Genomic DNA, 20198 nt, shown 5'->3' on the forward strand with positions numbered 1-20198 from the left:
AGCTAAGTAACAGCACCAAGCTACAGCACGCAGACAGTGGTGAACAAAGTTGTCTTTCAGGCAAAACTAGCAGTTTATGCCACTTCAACATTGATTAAATTATAACCATTTTTAAATTATTACAGTTAAGCAAAACAAATCCTACCATGAGAAAAAGATTATTTATCTGACACATCCCTACCACAGTATCCATTCATAAAATGTGTTGAGTAAGTCTCAATTTCCATCATTTTCACCAAAAAAAAATCTCTGATTTTAATATTTTCTACTTTAAAAAAATTACTGAGTATTTCTCAGTGCACAAGGGCATGCCGTACTGAATTATCACATTATTTACAGAACTGTGAAAACACTGAAGAATATCACAAAAGACATTAGCTACATTAAAACATGATTCACTATTCAAGAAAAAAAATATTGCATAGTTTCAGTGAACATTAAATACCTTAACCATACTAAGCTTCTTTATTTTGTAAGAAAAATATAGACGCTAACTGAATACCTGTGAAATACATAACACTAGTGAGTTATGCAGACGCATTTAAAAGAAGGTATGGACAATCAACATCTTTAAAGTACATAGTGGTTTATGAACCTGCCAAATAAGAGTTTTATTTTGGGGAGTTATTATGGTCAACCTGAAAAAATTACTGGCTAATTTGCAAACAAGATACATAGACAAAACCAGACAGCAAATACAGAATGTATTGAAAATTACACATTCTATTGGGTTTGCATGACAAGATTTTGGTAGCGGGGGGGCTGCAGCCAATGCCAGCCTGCTCCAAGATGGATCTGCTGCTGGCCAAGGCCGAGCCCATCACCAACGGTAGTAGTGTCTCTGGGATAACATGGTTAAAAAGGGGGAAAAAGTTACTGTGCAACAGCAGCAACAGTCAGAAGAGAGAAATGAGACTGTGTGAGAGAAACAACTCTGCAGACACCAAGGTCAGTGAAGAAGGAGGGTGAGGAGGTGCTCCAGGTACCAGAGCAGAGGTTCCCCTGCAGCCCATGGAGCAGACCATGGTGGGGCAGGCTGTGCCCCTGCAGCCCATGGAGGTCCATGGTGGAGCAGATCTCCACCTGCAGCCTGGGGAGGACCCCACGCGGGAGCAGGGGGATGCCCGAAGGAAGTTGTGACCCTGTGGAGAGCCCGTGCTGGAGCAGGCTCCTGCCAGGACCTGTGGCCCTGTGGAGAGAGGAGCCCATGCCAGAGCAGGTTTGCTGGCAGGGCTTGTGACCCTGTGGGGGGACCCACGCTGGAGCAGCCTGTTCCTGAAGGACTGCACCCCGTGGAAGTGACCCACACTGGAGCAGCTCATGAAGAACTGCACCCTATGGGAAGCACCCACACTGGAGCAGTTCATGGAGGACTGTCTTCCATTAGAGGAACCCCACACCAAAGTAGGGGCAGAGTGTGAGGAGTCCTCCTTCTGAGGAGGAAAGAGTGGCAGAGACAACGTGTGCTGAACTGACCGTAACTCCCATTCCTGTCCCCCTGCGCCACTCAGGGGGAGGAGGGAGAGAAATCAGGAGTGAAGTTGGGCCTGGGAAGAAGGGACGGGTGGGGGGCAGGTGTTTTTAAGATTTAGTTTGTATTTTCTCATTATCCTTCTCTGATCTGATTTGCAATCAATTAAACTAATTTCCCCAAGTCGAGCCTGTTTTGCCCATGATGATAACTGGTGAGTGATCTCTCCCTGTCCTTACCTCGATCCACAAGCCTTTCATCATATCTTCTCTCCCCTGTCCATCTGAGGAGGGGGAATGATGGGCATGTGGCATACAGCCAGGATCAACCCACCACAGCCATTCAACAAATTATTAAGGTTTTTATGAAACCTTAAAGATGTCTAAGCCATCAGCAGGGCACTGACGCCAATCCTGAGCAAGAAGAACTTCTAAAGGAAAACTGTAAAACAGTTGTAATATATCTTATAAAGCAGAAGGCAGCTTATCGAGGTAGCTAAAACTGAAAGCATATAGCTCAAACTCTCCTGAAAACAGCAAAGGGTCATCTGAATTTGGTGTCAATGAAGTTGACAGCCAGCAATGAAAGCACTTGACAGAAACAAAGATGCCCACTGGAGAGCAAAATCAGAAGTCACAGACTCAACCAGAAAGTACGCTGTAAAGCAAATTTATACTCAGTGATATCCTAATTATGCAAGCCAAGACAGACTTAATCGTCTTTCACTACTTGGCATATAGTCTATGAATTCATCAAAAGAAGGGTCTGCAAAGAAGTTCCTTCCCTCTACTCCCGCAGCACTGTGCTGATGAGTTCTTGAGGATGTCACAGCCATCCCCTCTCAGCTCTGAGTCACCGCTGGGCTAAGTCGATACTCACAAAGACCTGCACCCTCTAGTGCTGGGGTAAAGTCTGTCCCCTCGGGAGTCCGAGGAAGCAAAGTGCCAATGCCGGAAGTTTCAACCTGTGGGCAACCGACTAGGCTCATTTTCATTTTTTAAAATATTGAGTCTAAACTAAAAATATACAGTGTTTTCACAAGGAGTAAGCCAAGCTACAAGTATGCAAAGTCTGTGATCACATGAGATTCAACAACATATTAAAGAAACCATCATGAAGTTACTTTTCCATTTTTGACTCCATCCTATTTTGTAGGATACTGTCTGTAGTGCTAAACAATAATGACAACATGCAGCAAGTAAGGTTCCTATTTAGCAACATGAGGGCACCAGCACGATTCTTAAGACCAACAGCACCGGTGAGTATCAGCAACTGCTCAGTCAAGGGAGAAAAGTGAGTTTCTCTTCCTCCATCCCAGCCTGATACTGAAATGTTTGATCTATACATACATCCACACTGTTTACCATGCAACCAGATCACACTCAGAAGACTCTGAATTTTACAAACATCCCATTTTACTTTTCTCCCAGCTTCCTGACCCTTCCTCTGATCACAAAGGTAGTCCTTTCAGGATTTAGACACACTCAAGCACTTCCCTCATTTTTTAAGTAACAAAAATTTTACCAAAACAAGCTCTTTTTCCCCTTCAAAAGTTCATCCACCCACGCCTAAAGCCATCTAGTCATCTAGGGGTTATTGTTATCACCATTCCAGCTCCGATAATTACTCAACTTATTGTCATGTCTAGGAGTGCTAAGCAGCTCACTGCTCTGCAGAAACGCCAAGAAAACAGCCTCCACCCTCAAGAGTTTATAATCTAATCACCCCCATTTCACCTGCTGTGTTGTTTTCTGAAGTTTTTTTTAAACCATTCGCCATTTTTACCTTTTTCTGTAAAGCAGTTTTGTAGCTTACTGTGTCAGAACAGGCTGTCCTTAATCAAAATTGCTTTTGAGTGTTTTTTATGGTTTATTCTGTCATCTGCATAAATATCAGTCCTGATTATTTCAGCACATTGCACAAATGCATACAAAACTTTGCACAAATAAGCCCAAAGCAAAATACACATATTTCCGATAACCGGTAGATTTAATTCACACTAGAAACATCTTAAAACTAACAAACAAAAAATTAAAGCACTACAGAACAAGATTTCAGTATCAAAACCTTTAACAACAAGAAATATTAAAGATATTTAGAGAGCTTTCAAAGATGTTCAAGTACAAGTTGATTTTTCCTAGTTATCAGTATTCCATCAGACACCATCAAAGAAGTTACCTGCTTCTTCGACAAAGAACAGCACAATCAGACTGGCTAAATGCACTGAACTTTTCTTGGTTGTACTCTGGCAGGAAAATAAAACAGCAGTTATTTAGAAACTAACACATAGCATCTAGGTAAATTCCAGATAACATCATTAAAAAAAAAAAAAAAAAAAAAAAAAGAGGTTTCTTCCCTGTGTACACCAGAGATACACAATTCAGTTCTTATCTTCCAGTCTACGATTACAAAGTAAATAGAACAAAAATGTTTACCATAATCTTACTAGACTCTTGACCAAAGTGACCTGAACATGTATCTGCTCACCCTCACAGAGCATAATTTAATCTGGAACTTGCCTTCCTTGCTTTTAGAATCTCAACTTCATCATCCATTGTCACTGCAGCCAAGGCTGCCATCCATCTTCTTCTATACTCATGAGTAGCAGAACCAGCAACACATTTTCTCTAGTTGGCTCACTAAGCACTTGCATGAAAAAAATCATCCTACAAGCACTCCAGAAAAGTCCTCAATTCCTTGGGCCTTGTCACATTGTCTCCCTAGGAGGCATTAGGTGGTAAAAGTCTCTCAGGAGAACGAGGACCTGTGAACAGAAGGCTTCTTCCAGTTGTTTAAAGAATCATAGAATGGTAAGGGTTGGAAGGTGTCACCGAAAATCCAGGAATAAAACCTCGTAACACCAATGCAGTGTTAAAAGGCAGGCATTCTTTATTGCAGCGCTGGATGCACGGGGGATAATTCCACCGAACGTGCATACCTCATACTTTTTCCATGCAGTTTATATAGATCAAAATATACATATTTATGAGGTTACATAACTTATTCCTTTCATATTAAAATCAGTTCCAAGAAGTCATTTCCATATACTCCTCCCAGCTGCACTTGCGCAGTGCCTCTTAGTGGTGGTCGTTGGGGGTCCCAAGATGAAGGCTCATCCTCTTCATCACAGTGTTTGTTGATTGACTTTTGTTTCTGCACAAACTCAGTTCTCTTCTGGCACACAGCAGGGTCGTCTTGACCGGTTCTAGGCGACTTCTAGCCCCTATCAAAAACTAACCCCTTTGTACGGAGATGCAAGACTCTCTGCTTCAGTTAATTTACACAATAGATAGGTACTATAATGCTATTTCTATTAAAAATCCCCTTCACTACTATTGTTTAACATTAATGGTTACCTAAAGACTAGACCCTCTGTTCCCAGACCTAATGTCCAGGTGGGTAGGGCTGTACCAGGAACACAGCAGCACTGTTTATGTTTATGGTCAACTGATTTTATCACCCTGGTTACAAAGGGACCTTAAAGACCATCTGGTTCCAACCCCAAAAAGGCTTCATCCATCTCTTCTCCCTGACTTGGTGGTCTGTAACAGACACTCACCTTTCCATTTCTCAGGCTGGCCTTACCTCTGATCTCAAGCCATAAGCTCATGTGTCACACACAGCTGTCAACTGATTACGACAAAAAAGCAAAGCATTCTTGTATGTAAGAATCAATGGAACAGAAGGGAGATATATGCAGGTCAGACAATACATACTGTGTGACTAATTTATTTAAATTCACTGTATTTGTCATGGAAGACCAAGAAGAACAGGATGACAGTAACCCATGAAATGGAGGAGATGCTGTCCTTCCATCATTCAAAGAGAAGACAGCCTCTTCACCTCCCAGAATGAATGCCTGACCATTATCTCTTTTCTTCATCTTTTCCTTGTTTGACTTATGTCCTGATCTTTGTTTGGGAGCAAGCTGATTGCAGGGATGAAAACACAAGCATTCTAAGAGAGGCAGGATGAAAGCTCACACTAAAAGTTTTACACTAGCAACCCACTCCAAAAAGCCAGCCGCTCCTCCAGTTTTCTGAGCCTGTTCCTTCACACCACACATACTGTCCTTGAACGTTTAAATTCTTCAGTACCTTCATTCATCATGACTTCCAATACATTAATTCTTGTGGGGAAAAAAATCCTGTGTTATCTGAAATATCAGTAACCACTGTGCTTTTCAGGGACACTTCCTGGAGGAACAGCAGGACACTTGGGTAGTAGATTACTACTATGCCTGCTACTGATAATGGTAAACTTGAGTTTTAAGGAGATGTCTACATGAGCATGATGCAGCTTTTAAGAAGTACCTTTCACACAGAATTTTCACCATGCAATTTACTCCCTGAGGTTGCAACCAATCATGCGACCCACTATACTGACACAAAAGAAACATAACCAGCTTCCCCACCAAAAGAGGTTATGCACAAAGTTTTTTAGTTCATACCCATAGTCAATACAAACCTTTACAGATCATCTAGTTCCAACCCCCCTGCCATGGGCAGGGACACCTTCCATTACACCAGGTTGCTCAAAACCCCATCCAACCTGACACTGAACACTTCCAGGGAGAGGCAGCCACAGCTTCTCTGGGCAACCTGTGCCAGTGCCTCACCACCCTCAGCCTAAAACACTTCCTCCTTATGTCCATTCTAAATCTACTCTTTTGGTTTAAAATCCTTCTCTCGTCACTACAGGCACTGCTAAGCAGTGTCTCTCCATCTTTCTTGTAGGCCCCTTCAGATACTGGAAGGCTGCAATAAGGTCTCCCTGTAGCCTTCTCTTCTCCAGGCTGAACAGCCCCAACTCACTCAGCCTTTCCTCATGGGAGAGGTGCTCCAGCCCTTTGATCATTTTTGTGGCATCCTCTGGCCCAGCTCCAACAGCTCCATGTCTGTCCTGTGCTGAGGGCTCCAGAGCTGCACACAGGACTTGAGGTGGGGTCTCACGAATACTGAGCAGAGGAAGATCACATAGGTGGCAATTTTATACCATTTCCTAAGCTAACAGCAGTATCGTAATAGTCCTTTTTTAAAATTTGTATGAGGAGAGATTTCCTGGAATGCAGTGAGTACAGTTCCCCACCATAAGCAAAAACTACTGCTATGCAGGAGTCCCACACACTAACCTTCACTGGTCTTGAATTTTTGCGATGGAATGTTTTGTCCTCATGCTATTTCTTGAGCTTTCACTTAAATGAATTCCCACATAAATGATCTTCAGCACACACAGCTTTTACAACATGTTCTTCTTTTCCATCTTCATTCTCTGCTGGATCCACTAAATTACCTCCATATCAAAATAACACACAAATACTTTGAGTTCGATTGTTTTCACCTTTGTGCATTTGCCTCCACAACACTACCTTTCTTCTCAGCCTCACAACCACTCATTTTTTCGCATACAGTATAAAATCTTCTTTGTAACTTCTCCTCAAGGCTTTTGGTATATGCTGTTCTGCACTTGTACCTTTCTCCAGACAGTTTGCCATTTCAAGATTCATGTAGAAGATTCAGGAAGACCCATAAAACTGCCAAAAATGACAGTGGAGCTCTCTGAACTACAACAGAGCACATACAATTGAAAAAAACAGCTGTCAGCATGTGCCCTTGGCACATTTTCTTATTCCAAGTTTAGACTGCTTCAAGCACAGTTGTGCTCCTTCTTCACTGCAAGGTCTTCCACACTATGCAACCATCTTAACCCAAAAGGAAGGCATCAGTGAAATTAATATAGCCTCCACTTTCTAACTTAAGCCACTTAGGTAAAGTACCAGACCATTTTTTCAGGGGAAAATGGCATCTAAATACATTTATCATGGTGGTTTGAATATTTATTTCCAAGTGCTGGGGAGGTATAAGCTACATATTTCTTAGTATCTGTTTTCCTGCACCATTCTATTATTTTATTAGTGTCAGTTATGCAATAGAACATCCCAATTTCATATTCAGCTGCCTTCCCAGTGGAAAGTCGTGAGCTACCACTGATAACAACAGAAAAGCGATGCAGCATAAAAAATATCTACTTTGAAAACCACATTAAAGTTCTATTTACAAAGTGGCTTGATGTACAAAGCAACAAATTTCATATAAAACCTGAGTCCCAAGAGCATGGAACCTCCTATTTGAAAGGAGCAGCCGCTATTCTGCAGTCACTACACGCAAGAACTGAAAGCCTTCTGCATACATACCACTTTCTGCTACGTACTACAGTTACCTACATTCTGCTTTCAGTACACGTCATGCTAACCTGTTCAGCATCACTGGTCTACAGGTTGAAATGAATGAAGACTTGAATGTCAATAAAAGTTAATAGGATGGCAGGGTCTTAGGCATTTCTTTAAATGTGCTTCTTTCAAACACACAGCTAAGCAGCAGAAGCCAGGCAACATTCATTATATGAATCATTCATTATGAATATGAAATTTCCTTATACAAAAAAAGTAGCACCAGCTGTTCCAGACAGAAAGGAAGATTTCACCTTACTTAAACACTGAAAATGGGTCTATTTGACCACAGAGAAAGAAGGTGATTTTCCCCAAATGTCCACTAAAAAACTTTTTAAAGCTGCATTCAGTTAAAACAAACATCTACATGTCTCTTCACTTTTAACAGATACAACCTTTGCCAACCTTCACTGCACAGTATTTGCATTTTGTAACTGATTTTACTGCTATTCGTTTACCACACTGTTGTACTTCTAAAACTTGTAAAACACTGATTAAATTGCTAATCCTTAAAAGAAAAGAAAGTTCATCTAATGCATCTCAAAAATATAACCAGGTCTTCTAAAGCTCCAAGACCACAGCTTTTCTCTGAGGTGGTAGCGGGTCACAACAGCAGCAAAATCGCACACAACTAGAGCACAGTAGGAGGCTTAATTAATGATCTTCTCTGCCTGGCCTTTTTTACCACATCAGGAACATTTATTTAACTCAGTTATTATGCAGACATTTATTTGTCTAAGCATATGCCTGGAAACAAAGAAATTCTTTACAAAAAAAAATATTCAAAGCAGCAAATTTGAACTTAATAAAGGCAAAAATAAAGAAAAACATTACTATTTTTAGATACACTATCTCATACAACACAAATTAAAGTTATCTGTCCTTTATGTGTATAGGTCATAGTAAATCTTGAGAAATTTTGTGTACTGCTACAGACTCAAATTTCTTCCCTCTAAAATATATTTGCAGGTCAGCAGAGTAAAACAGCAGAAAAACAAGACTTTTGAAGAAATTCCATCCAGAGTGAAAGAATCTGATTTTAGGCCAAGCACTCAGTAGAACACTGTGCTTGTAAGACTCCACAGAACAATAACTCTTTAAAATCTACATCCATTTATGTACATTTTTTGTCTTGTGGGACCGTAACCATGATAACAGTACCTTGAAATCTCTTCAGCCATCCTTTTGCATACCAGTTCTGGGCAACAGATACCAGGGGAACTGGGATAGATTAGGTTGACTATGTACCCAGGTTCTCAGAAATAGCTGAAAATAGACCTCAGAATATCCGCTCCCTATCTGCACACTCCGGCTGGAAGTTCGCTAATCCCATTCTAACACAACAGCTCACACGAGAACAAATTCTGCTACAAGAGTTTTAAAACACAGGTAACAGCCATCAGCACCAACTCCTATTAGGATAACTACACTTACAACTGATTCCCCTGAAATACTGCATTATATAAAACACTCCAACAATGCCATCTGGTCACTATCGTAGCCATACAAATGCTCTTGAATTGCCTCTTTTCCCCATCATTCCTCCTTTATCCCATGATTAGTGTATAGTTTTGGCCTAAAATATGTGAATCTATTAACAGTAATGGTATTGTGGCATAATGAAAGCTTTGGATCACGCAACTTTCTAAGCACTGATTTTCACTTGACAGTAGATCTCTACTCTTGGAATACTCTGGCTGTGTCTCTACTGCACAGTCCATACTCACACTGACATCCAGATTTGTGTAACATCCAAATTTAATGGATCCAAACTTGTGGTCTAGAGTAAGGCACAAGGCAAGAAAGCTTGAGCTTTCTCTGCCCAATAAAGCAGATACATACTAACAAAGCAGAAGAGCAACTGCTTTGCATACTTGGACATAGCCTGAGCTTAAATATTCTGGAAAGTCCACAGTCACTGCCAGAAAATCGGCATGGAACACACACATTAATTTTGCTTTCTTCCTAGAAAAGTCTAATATGTGCAATGTAAACATGATCTCAAACGCCAGCTACTAAAGCAGCATATGCATGCCACACCCGAGTCAGAGTTGAAGCTGGCTGCCTGCTGTCTCACAAAGCATGTGGTGCAGAGCACACCTCAGCCCACCTCAGGTCCATGCTCCACCAAGCTGTCCAGACTGCATCCAAACCCCGTGTGCTATTAACGATCCAATCCAGTGCTCAGTCACAGGACTCAATGAAAATTTTGCAACATCTTTATTCAGCACAAGTAAGAATGACAAAATTCACTTCTACGCACCCTTTTGTTTTTACTTAACCAAAGTACCAGTCAATTTTCAGCCCTGTCTTTCCTTCAGCTAATATGAATTTCTTTTCTCCTCATCCCGCCACATAAAATCCTTTCAGATCAAATGCTGTCTTCAGATTGCCTTTAACAGTTATTTAAACATTTGTCATTGCTTCTGCTTTCTTCTGTGAACACCCATGTAAGCAGTATGCCAAAATGCCCTGCAAGTACTGCTACTATCAAGCAAGGCAACGCAAAGTGCATTTCAACTTTTCCCAGAATTACCACTGCAATGTTAAACTGATTCCTTAAACCACTGGAGAGAGAAATCACTGATTCAGCACAACTACACGCCACACTATAATCATGCATAAATGTCAACACTGTATCCTCAAAGACCTCCAAAGAATTTCAATCACTAATCAACCACTAGTTACACGGTGAGATTAAATCTGTAGTGTTTAAATTGTTATGACCAGTATTTCCAGTTTTGTACCTTACAACGTATTTTTCTGTCTCACAGAAATTGCCAGCATCTTGCCAACACTTATAGACATACTGCCAAAGGAACCTTTGAACTGTTACTAAATGTACGTAATTCTAAAGCTTTTATAGCATGCTCAAGTAATCCTTTGGTTCAAAAGCTCTGCAAAGAAATTATTTTTCACCGAAAACTTCAGTTAATTTTTCTATACTGCTCAAGCAATTAACACATCCAGAACTACCTGAATCTCATCGCACCACAACAGATAGAACTAATCACCATCATTTTAATTTTATGTGTGAGACAGACGCAAAAGGATGAAGCAGTTTTCCAGGGTTGCACAGCAAGTTGAAGGCAAAGGAGATACTAAAAAAAAAATTCAAATACAATCTCCCATTGTTCCTTCCGAGGTCACCTCACATGCAAACTCCTATTCAAAACCCCTTTTCGAAATCCAGTTTAGCAATATGATCTGTTTTTTTACCGTGAGGGTTTTAGAGTCAGTGTCATTGAACAGAAAGAACTGGATTTGACATAAAAGCATAAAAAGAATTGGGGGACAGGATATAGCTTATCATTGTTCACGTCAGCTGGTTTTACTCATTTACGGGTTTATGCTAATATTTTCTCACAGGCTATAGAACACCATATTCTTGATCCAGAGGGCATGCCCAGAGCCTCTGCCACCTAACCAGGCCTGTGGCTGCTCTTACGGGACAACATTAGTGATGGAGTCTCTGAAGGGCACAGCGTTTCTGAACCAGCGCTCCCAAGAAAACACTCATTACAAAGAAAACATTGTCACTAATTATTTTCAGAATCTGCAACTGGCTCAGCAAGCAGCTCGCTGTATAACTCTCAGTTACTCCCTTGACCGCAAAAAGAAATACCTGTTTCTCCACTCCGACAACTTCAGCCTATAAATAACCTTTCGAGCAGCAGCAGAAAGCATCAAACTGTAAAGCACAGCACTGGCCACGAAGCGTGCGTGAATCTGGCAGGATCTGCCACGTGGCTCAGTCACATGCTTCCACAAGCACTGAAGAAATTATGGGGCAACACGAACTGACTATGAATGGGAGTGCTAGGGGCATGCTGGTCCAGACTGATAAATCTCTGTCTAGTTCAAGGGGGAGCGAACAGATAATCCTGTTCAACCACACACAAGTCAGCTCCCTTTTTAGTTTCCACTACCGAACTCCTACTGAATACAAGACACAGCACAAACCAACCCCCTCAAATACAAAACATATTTTCAAGAACGAAAATTTAAAAGGGAAACTCATCTGGTTTAAAAATTCTTATTAAATACTAGTAATTACATTTTCCAGAATTGTAGAAGTTAGCATTAGCTAACTAGCTAGGTTTTCAAGAACTTTAAAGCTATGCTTGGTGTGGTTATCTGAATCATTCTATTTTTCTTTGGAAAATATATCTTTGTGTCATTTATTTCTCTCCATTACAGACTGTAACTTAATAAAGTAATTTATTCTCCTTTATGGTAGAATTTATTAATCTTGAGAATGGTTATTTCTAAACAAACGTTGAAAGTCAATAATGCCACTCAGTAAGCAGGAAGAACTGTTTGATTTTGCATCGTAACTGTCAAATCCAGAAGGCTAATAAAACAAGACACTTGAATTACTAAACCAAAGCATACACAGGTCTCCACAGTTTATTACATGCTTTCAGCAGAGCACTTTCGCATCAATGCACAACAGATCATTTATTTAGAAAGACGTTCGTCTTAAACAATACACTGTCATGTCTAGACCAAGTTACACATTTCTACATGAGTAACACACTTTCAAATGGTGACACACCAGCAAGACTTAAATTTTATTAAGTCTTCAACAGGATCAAACCATGTAAAAAAACTTCTGAAACCTTATCAAGTGTTGATCTACTTTTTTAAACAGTTAATCCCATAAAAAAGTGGTGTTAAGGGTTCTGACAGAGGAGCTCTGTCAGATTTGTGAACCTTTGGGGGAAAAAAAAAAAAAACTAAAATTTCTTTCTGCCACTTTCATAGAGTCACAGAATCATAGGTTGGAAAAGCCCTCTAAGATCATCGAGTCCAATCATCTACCCAACAACACGATGCCTACTAAACCATGTCCTGAAGTGCCACATCTACACGATTTTTAAACACCTTCAGGGATGGGGACTCCACCACCTCCTTGGGCAGCCTGGCCCAATGCCTTATCACTTTCCTCGGGAGGTGGCAATCTCTTGTTGCAAGATGGGACCAGCCGCTGGGACAATAAAATCTGAGGCACGTCTCCTGCTTCCTGTCACTGTCACTGGGCCAGGTGAATTCTTCAGATTCCAGTGCAACACAGCTCTGAAACAAGACTTTTGGTCTGCTCACTCCAGCCCAGAATCAGCTACATTTTATAACTAACCCTGCTAGGGGTCATCGCCTGTCCATCTATGCATACACAAATTAAGAGGTGAACATATACATGTCCTCATATGCTCAGATTCCAAGGTCCGAAATCTGCAGTAAGAATCACAGAATGTTCGGGGTTGGAAGGGACCTCTGTGGATCATCTAGCCCAACCCTCCTGCCAAAGCAGGGTCACCTACAGTAGGCTGCACAGGACCTTGTCCAGGCGGGTCTTGAATATCTCCAGAGAAGGAGACTCCAAAACCTTCCTGGGCAGCCTGTTCCAGGGCTCTGTCACCCTCAGAGGGAAGAAGTTCTTCCTCATGTTCAGACGAAACTTCCTGTGCCTCAGTTTGTGCCCATTGCCCCTTGTCCTGTCGCTGGGCACCACTGAAAAGAGTCTGGCCCCATCCTCCTGATACCCACCCTTGAGATATTTATAAGCATCTATTAGGTCCTCTCTCAGACTTCTCTTCTTCAGGCTCAACAAGCCCAGCTCCCTCAGCCTCTCCTCGTAGGGGAGATGCTCCAGTCCCCTCACCGTCCTCGTAGCCCTCCGCTGGACTCTCTCCAGTAGCTCCTCATCTTTCTTGAAGTGGGGAGCCCAGAACTGGACACAGTACTCCAGATGAGGCCTCACCAGGGCAGTGTAGAGGGGAAGGAGAACCTCCCTCGTCCTGCTGGCCACACTCCTCCTAATGCACCCCAGGATCCCATTGGCCTTCTTGGCAGCCAGGGCACACTGCTGGCTCATGGTCAACCTGTCGTCCACCAGGACACCCAGGTCCCTCTCCACAGAGCTGCTCTCCAGCAGGTCCGCCCCAAGCCTGTACTGATGCATGGGGTTGTTCCTCCCCAGGTGCAGAACCCTGCACTTGCCCTTGTTGAACTTCATCAGGTTTCTCTCTGCCCAACTCTCCAGCCTGTCCAGGTGCAGTGCAGTTAATACACCGACACACACAGACAACAAACCCCACAACCTCTCACTGCAGCTGAAAGCGTCACCTAACGAGGCAAAGAGAAAGTATTTCCCAAGCTCCTAAGCCAGGCTGTGACTTCCCGTGAAGCCAACACCCAGCCAGGTGAGACCGACGCCCTCAGGGAGCTGCCCCGCGTTCCCGCCCAGTGGGGCCGCGGCCTGCCCTCCGTCCGCCGACCCCGCTCCGCTCCCCCCGGCCCCTCCCGGCCCCCGGTGCCACCGGGCCGGCTCCGGGGCCCTAAGCCCTCGCCACCCGCCCCCCCAGCCCCGGCGCACCGGGCCGCCGCCTGACGCGGAGGAGAGGCAGGACGGGGCCCACCCCTCCTCCGGGTAGGATGGTTCATCCCGCCCGCCCCGATGCGCTGAGCGCTGCAGCGCATCCCCCGTGGGCCGAACCACTCCGCCTCGACGGGAGGGGGGTGGAAGTTGGCCGGCCGCTCCTCACGCTTACCCACTCCCGGCTCCCCGCCCCGCGGCAAGCCGCCATCCCGCTGCCCTTCGGCCGCTCCCGCCGCTGGGCCGCCCGGCACGCCTCACCCAGCTCCTCCTTGCCGGCGCCGTCCATCTCCCCGGCAGCCCTCCGCTCGCCCTTCCGCCGATGTGGAGCCGGCCAGCGCGGCGAGGCGCTTGCGCATGCGCCGCGCCCGACGCGTGGCACCCGGCGGGAACAAACCATAGATACGGACGGAAAGACGGGACGTGCGTGGGGCAGGGCGGGTGTCGGTCCTCCGGGCGGCGCGGCCTGCTCGCCTCTGCCCCGCGCCCCGGGGCGGCAGCAGCCCGGTGCTGGGTGCCCGGCTGAGCGTCCCTCTGCAACACCCGAGCCCGGTCACACGCCTGAGCGGGGCCTGTCGCTGCGGGGCGGGGGCGCGGGCGCGTAGAGCCGTAATCAGTAAACGACGGAAAACAGGGGTGGGGGTCAAGAGCTGGCGGTGCTTGGCGGCTCGGCTTGTCAGGGGGTTGCAGCTTGGCCTCCTGGAAGCCAGTCGGTTTATAGAATCATAGAAAGTTTTGGGTCGGAAGGGACCCCTAGAGGTCATCTAGTCCGACCCCCACGCAGCGAGCAGGGACACCGCTAACTAGATCAGGTTGCTCAGAGCCCTGTCCAACCTGGTCTTGAATGTTTCCAGGGATGGGGCCTCCACTACCTCTCTGGGCAACCCGTTCCAGTGTTTCACCACCCTCATTGTAAAGAATTTCTTCCTTATATCCAGCCTAAACCTACCCTGTTTTAGTTTAAAACCATTACCCCTCGTCCTGTCACTGCTGTCTCTGCTAAAAAGATTGTCCCCATCTTTCCTATAGGCTCCCTTTAAGTCCTGAAATGCTGCAATCAGGTCTCCCCGCAGCCTTCTCTTCTCCAGGCTGAACAAGCCCAACTCAAGCTGGAATTATTTTCCCTATGTGAAACAAGAAATGGTGCAAAAGGACATTTGTGAGAATCATAGTTAATGACGGGTGAATCTCTGGAACAAGAAAAGTGTTACTAATGTGAAGTGTTATCTGTTACCATTTTCTCACCCCACCTGGAGTCCTGTGTCCAGCTCTGGAGCCCTCAGCACAGGACAGACATGGAGCTGTTGGAGTGGGACCAGAGGAGGCCAGAAAAGTGATCAAAGGGCTGGAGAACCTCTGCTGTGAGGAAAGGCTGGGAGAGCTGGGGCTGTTCAGCCTGGAGAAGAGAAGGCTGCAGGGAGACCTTATAGCAGCTTTCCAGTACCTGAAGGGGCCTACAAGAAAGCTGGAGAGGGACTTTTTGCAAGGGCATGGAGTGACAGGACAAGGGGTAATGGCTTCAAACTGACAGAGGGTAGATTTAGACTGGGTATAAGGAAGTAATTTTTTACGATGAGGGTGGTGAAACACTGGCACAGGTTGCCCAGAGAGGTGGTCAATGCTCTGTCCCTGGAAACATTCAAGGCCGGTTTGGATGGGGCTCTGAGCAGCCTGATCTAGTTGAATACATCCCTGTTCACTGCAGGGGGGGTGGACTGTAAAGGTCTCTGCCAACCCAGACTATTCTGTGATGCTATGATCAGATTAGCCTCTTCCTGAAGCTGACGTCCCACTTTTTGTGTATTCCACAGGAACACTGCATCTTCTCTGCACGCTCTTGTAGGTAAGAATACTATCTCTTAAGAGCTTCACCAGTAAGCAAAATAAACATCAGGGAAATGCAGATAGTGAAACAATGGGAAGCAGCATGGATTTAGAAATCCTCTGCTTAAAGGTAAATGTTTTCTCCATATTAAAAGAAAGTAGTATTTCCTGTAATTTTTTTTTCCATCTGTGGAAATCAAATGTATCAAGGTGCTAAAACAGATTTCAACCATACTCTATAATCAAAGCTATAGTCAGAGCTCCAGGTCACTCTGATGCAATGTTCAGAATCCTTATGCTCTAAACCTTTCCTCTGAAATGAAACATTTTAGACTTGTACAAGAAAAGCTTCTATAATTCCATGAACTTTTATTTTCATGGTTTGAAGACCCTAATATAGGGCTGTTGGGCAGGGCAGAGGGGGAGAGACAGAACGATACAAGTGAAGAGGTGTTTTCCTATCTTAAAGAAAGACATAATGCTCAGAAGGATTTTCAACTGAAGTTACTACTGTCTAGCCTGAAAGGATTACCCTTCGATAGAACCTGCTCCCAGAAAGCTTAGTCTGCTGTGAATTTTGAACACTTGGAGACTCATCTTCCACTAACCCAACACCCACCATTTAATCCATCTTTCAAGCTAGTTGCTCTCAGAATAACCCATCGGTATTTTTTCATCAAAACTTTAAATGTTCTGCCTGTATCTATGGCTGGTCGGTTTCCTAAAAAAAAGTTTTTTTGCATTGAGAATGTGTGATAAAATAATTTGGTTTTTTTCTGCACAGGAGGAATGCAAGAATCTTCTGAAGCCTCTCAGAAGCTTCAGTCATCTTCAGACACGCATCATTAATTCATGTATCTACAATGAAGAAGTTCTAGTGGGGAAGACATTCTTTTTCACTTGTCAAATTTATGTTTCTTTCCAGGCACCAGGCTTCTCCAGACTTTCATTAAAAAAGCGAGCCATGTCAGTGAGCTATTACTTGACTTCCTCGAATTTATTTTGGAAAAGGATTCTCAGTAGGCAATCTGTGACTGCAGGTTATTGATTTAAGGAACTGACTCACTAATTACAATGTTTGTGTCAAGCCTTTATACAGTGTATATGTATTTTCTTTATATTCATGGATATTTTGTATTCTCCATTGTTTCTAACAATGCCAAAATTTGTCAAAAAAAAATGTATCAGATCATTAATGTAACATTCAAAATGTGTATTTAGTGAAGAGTGTTCATTCCTTCTACCTTGTCGTTGCATCTCAGGACTTGGCTCACAGTAAATCCCACATAGACATTGAAGAGATGTTAAGGACATAATACGTCTTTATTTCTCATCCTAGCTAATGGAAAACAGGTTTTTTCTACTATTTGCCACTGTTTGCATCAAAGTTCCTTCTTCTGAGAGGAGGTTTGTTATGCGTTGAGGGAAATTTTTCTAATACGCTCCAAAAATTATATCAAGTATCTGAGTGACCAGTGGTGATCAATGAGTATTCAAAAAACACAGGAGATACTATAATGTGATGGATATTCGTGATTTTGTAATATGCATTTTGTTCCTCCTTAGTAGGAATGAAAGCATTTGCTTTAATGCAAACATCTGGTTAAATTCCAGTCATCCATCCATCAATGCAAAATTGCTTCATGGTGTGAATATTGCAGTCACCCAATGCTTATTTTCCCTAGGCTTCATATTCTGAATAGCATATACACCTTTCCTTTTAGAAACCACGGATTCAACTCATGTTGCTTTTGTTGGTTCGGAACAAGGCCAGATGGAGTACAATACCCAGCTTCTTCCTTTTTTTTTTTTTTTTTTGATTAAAAGCTAACCCTGAAATCTTTAAGGGCCATTTTAAGGAAAGGTTTTTGTCTACTTAATGCTCCTAATTAGAACAGCTGCTCTGCTAGGTCTGTCTAAATCCAAGTGTAGTCTTTGGCTAAATTTCCACACTTTTTTAGGGAAAAAGAATACAAGAACAGAGTAAATATACAGATATACTGTTTTGATATACAATCCCTCCACAAAGATGTCAGCTAGCTTTAGTTTGGGACTGCTCAAGTCTCAACAGACTTTTCTTCTGATAAACCTTAGTTTTGTAGTGTAAAAATAGTTATTGCATGTACCTTCTCCAAGTCATTCTGGGTTTTACAGATCACTGTCATACTTTCTCCTGTCCCTTTTCCAGGTTGAAGAGTCCTGGTCTATTTAATCTCCCCTCACAGAGAAGCCATTCCATGCTTTTCATCATTTCTGTCCCCTTCCTCTGTGTTTTCTGGATCTCGTATGTGCATTGACATATGAGGACACCAGAACTGCAGACATACAAGGACACTAAAAACCCTTTTGCCTACATCTGACTGTTTTTTACTTCTGCTTATTATAACAGTTCATATTTTAACTTTTACTCAGGTACTTAAGTTGCAAGGTGATTTCTTAGCATGATGTTTTAATGAGCCATTGGTAAGCCTCAATTATGTTGCCATCTGTCTGTCTGTAGACTATAATCCTGTCTGATTGGCAAACGATTGGCATTCCTCCAAGATTTATATCACTGCTTTATATCTAAGAGCACATTTTGAAATCACCTTGAATATGAATACGGCATCCGCATTTCATTAGATTCTGGAGAGCATATTGCTCATCTGTGTATCAGGAAGCAATAGCTCCTGTCATTTCATCACTGCCGTGAAAACATGTGTGTATCTCTAGCTCTTTCCAATTCTTTAGTCACAAGTGTGAGCTGCCTTTCACATAAATTCCTTACAATCAGTGTGCTGGTCTGGAGTGGCCCATTTCCAAGGATTCCTGTTTTTGCTGTTTCTTGGTACAAATATCAAGCACTGAACATCCTAAACTGTTGTTAAACAGTCAGCATCTTAATGGCCAACATCTTAAAAAAAAAAGCAGTTGATAGACTAGGAGACTTAAGTTTTTAGAAAGACTTAGTTTGATGTGTATTGAATCAGGGATTGTTTTGTATCATCTTCTTGCTATGAAGTTTCATGCTATGCCTGGAACAGCCTGCTTTTCTTTGCCAGGACACCTCTTTTGGAAAGAGGTCTAGAGCTTGATTTTCCATTGCATTTCATAGAATCACAGAATTCTGGAGGTTGGAAGGGACCTCTGGAGGTCACCTGGGACGAACGGCCTGCTCAGTCAGGGCCACCAGGACCTGTCCAGGCAGCTTTTGGATATCTCCACAAAGGGAGACTCCGCGACCTCTCTGGACAGTCTGTGCCAGTGGTCAGCCACCCTCACAGAAGAAAAGTGTTTCCTGATGTTCAGAGGGAACCTGCTGTGTTTCAGGTTGTGGCTGTCACCTCCGGTCCTGGCACTGAACACCACCTGGCTCCATGCTCTTTGCAGCCTCCCTGAGCCTTCTGTCCTCCAGGCTGAACGGTTCCAGCTCTCAACCTTACCTCACGGGAGAGATGCTCCAGTCGCTTCGTCATCCTTGTAGCCCTTTGTTGGAGTCTCTCCAGTATGCCCATGTCTCTCTTGTACTGGCTAATGTTCAACCTGGTGTCCACCAGGACCCCCAGGTCTTTTTTTCACAAGCTTCTTTCTAGCTGGGTGGCTGCCAGCACGTACTTGTGCCTGGGGTTGTTCATGATGTGTGTGGCTGAATATGTCAGTCATGTTGTCGATGTCACCGATTAAGAACACAGATCATAGAAGGACCGTTGTGTTCAACAGCTGTGCTTCAAACTCCAAAACTGCTGTTCACAAGTTTGATTGCTACAGCTGTCATGAACACAGAAATGTTAGATGGTCCCCACCGGAATCTGTAAAACATAGCTGTTGAGTAACAGAATGTAAAAAGCCTGGTGTGTGTTGACTGTCTGTAAGCTTTGATGAAGAATAAATACATTACAGAATAAGGTGCAGCTGTCAAAAGTGCTGTTGATGGTTCATTCTGCAAATAGAAATTACCAGCACAGTTCAAATATCAGAAACGTTTGAGAAAGCCGCCAGGGTTTCTCTCAGAATGAATCATCAAAAAATTTTTTCTGTCACTTAATGAAAATAAAAGATCTATATTTGCATATAGATCTGTATATCCTGGGACTTATCAGTCAAGTTTTGCCAACATCAAGTTTCACTTTTGTTATGTAATTTGGTGGGCTGCCAGTGTCAACTTTCTTTCAGTACAGTTCAAAGTTGAAGCACAGCATCCCTTCAGTAAGTAGGTCACTTGGGAGGATAGCGCAAGTGTTCAGATACTTGTGAATCTTTGCCAGTTCTTATACCATGTATCTTAAAATATTTGAATAAAACCAGATGCAGTGCAT

General features: G+C 43.3%; 1 protein-coding gene across 3 annotated transcripts in view; it reads right to left on the reverse strand.

The window, feature by feature from the left end:
* Window positions 1-14412, reverse strand: part of SLC36A4 (solute carrier family 36 member 4) — a 123521-nt gene extending 109109 nt beyond the window's left edge. For 2 of the 3 annotated variants that reach the window (XM_075417302.1, XM_075417318.1), the window contains exon 1: window positions 14341-14412. In XM_075417302.1, coding sequence (XP_075273417.1) covers window positions 14341-14368 — 28 coding nt within the window. In that variant the 5' untranslated portion in view covers window positions 14369-14412. Of the gene's footprint in view, window positions 1-14254 lie in introns of all 3 variants that reach the window. The other variant, XM_075417310.1, reaches the window with a different exon arrangement.
* Window positions 14413-20198: the final 5786 nt, after the last annotated feature.

Source organism: Opisthocomus hoazin, chromosome 1, assembly GCF_030867145.1.
Source record: "Opisthocomus hoazin isolate bOpiHoa1 chromosome 1, bOpiHoa1.hap1, whole genome shotgun sequence".
NCBI lineage: Eukaryota > Metazoa > Chordata > Aves > Opisthocomiformes > Opisthocomidae > Opisthocomus > Opisthocomus hoazin.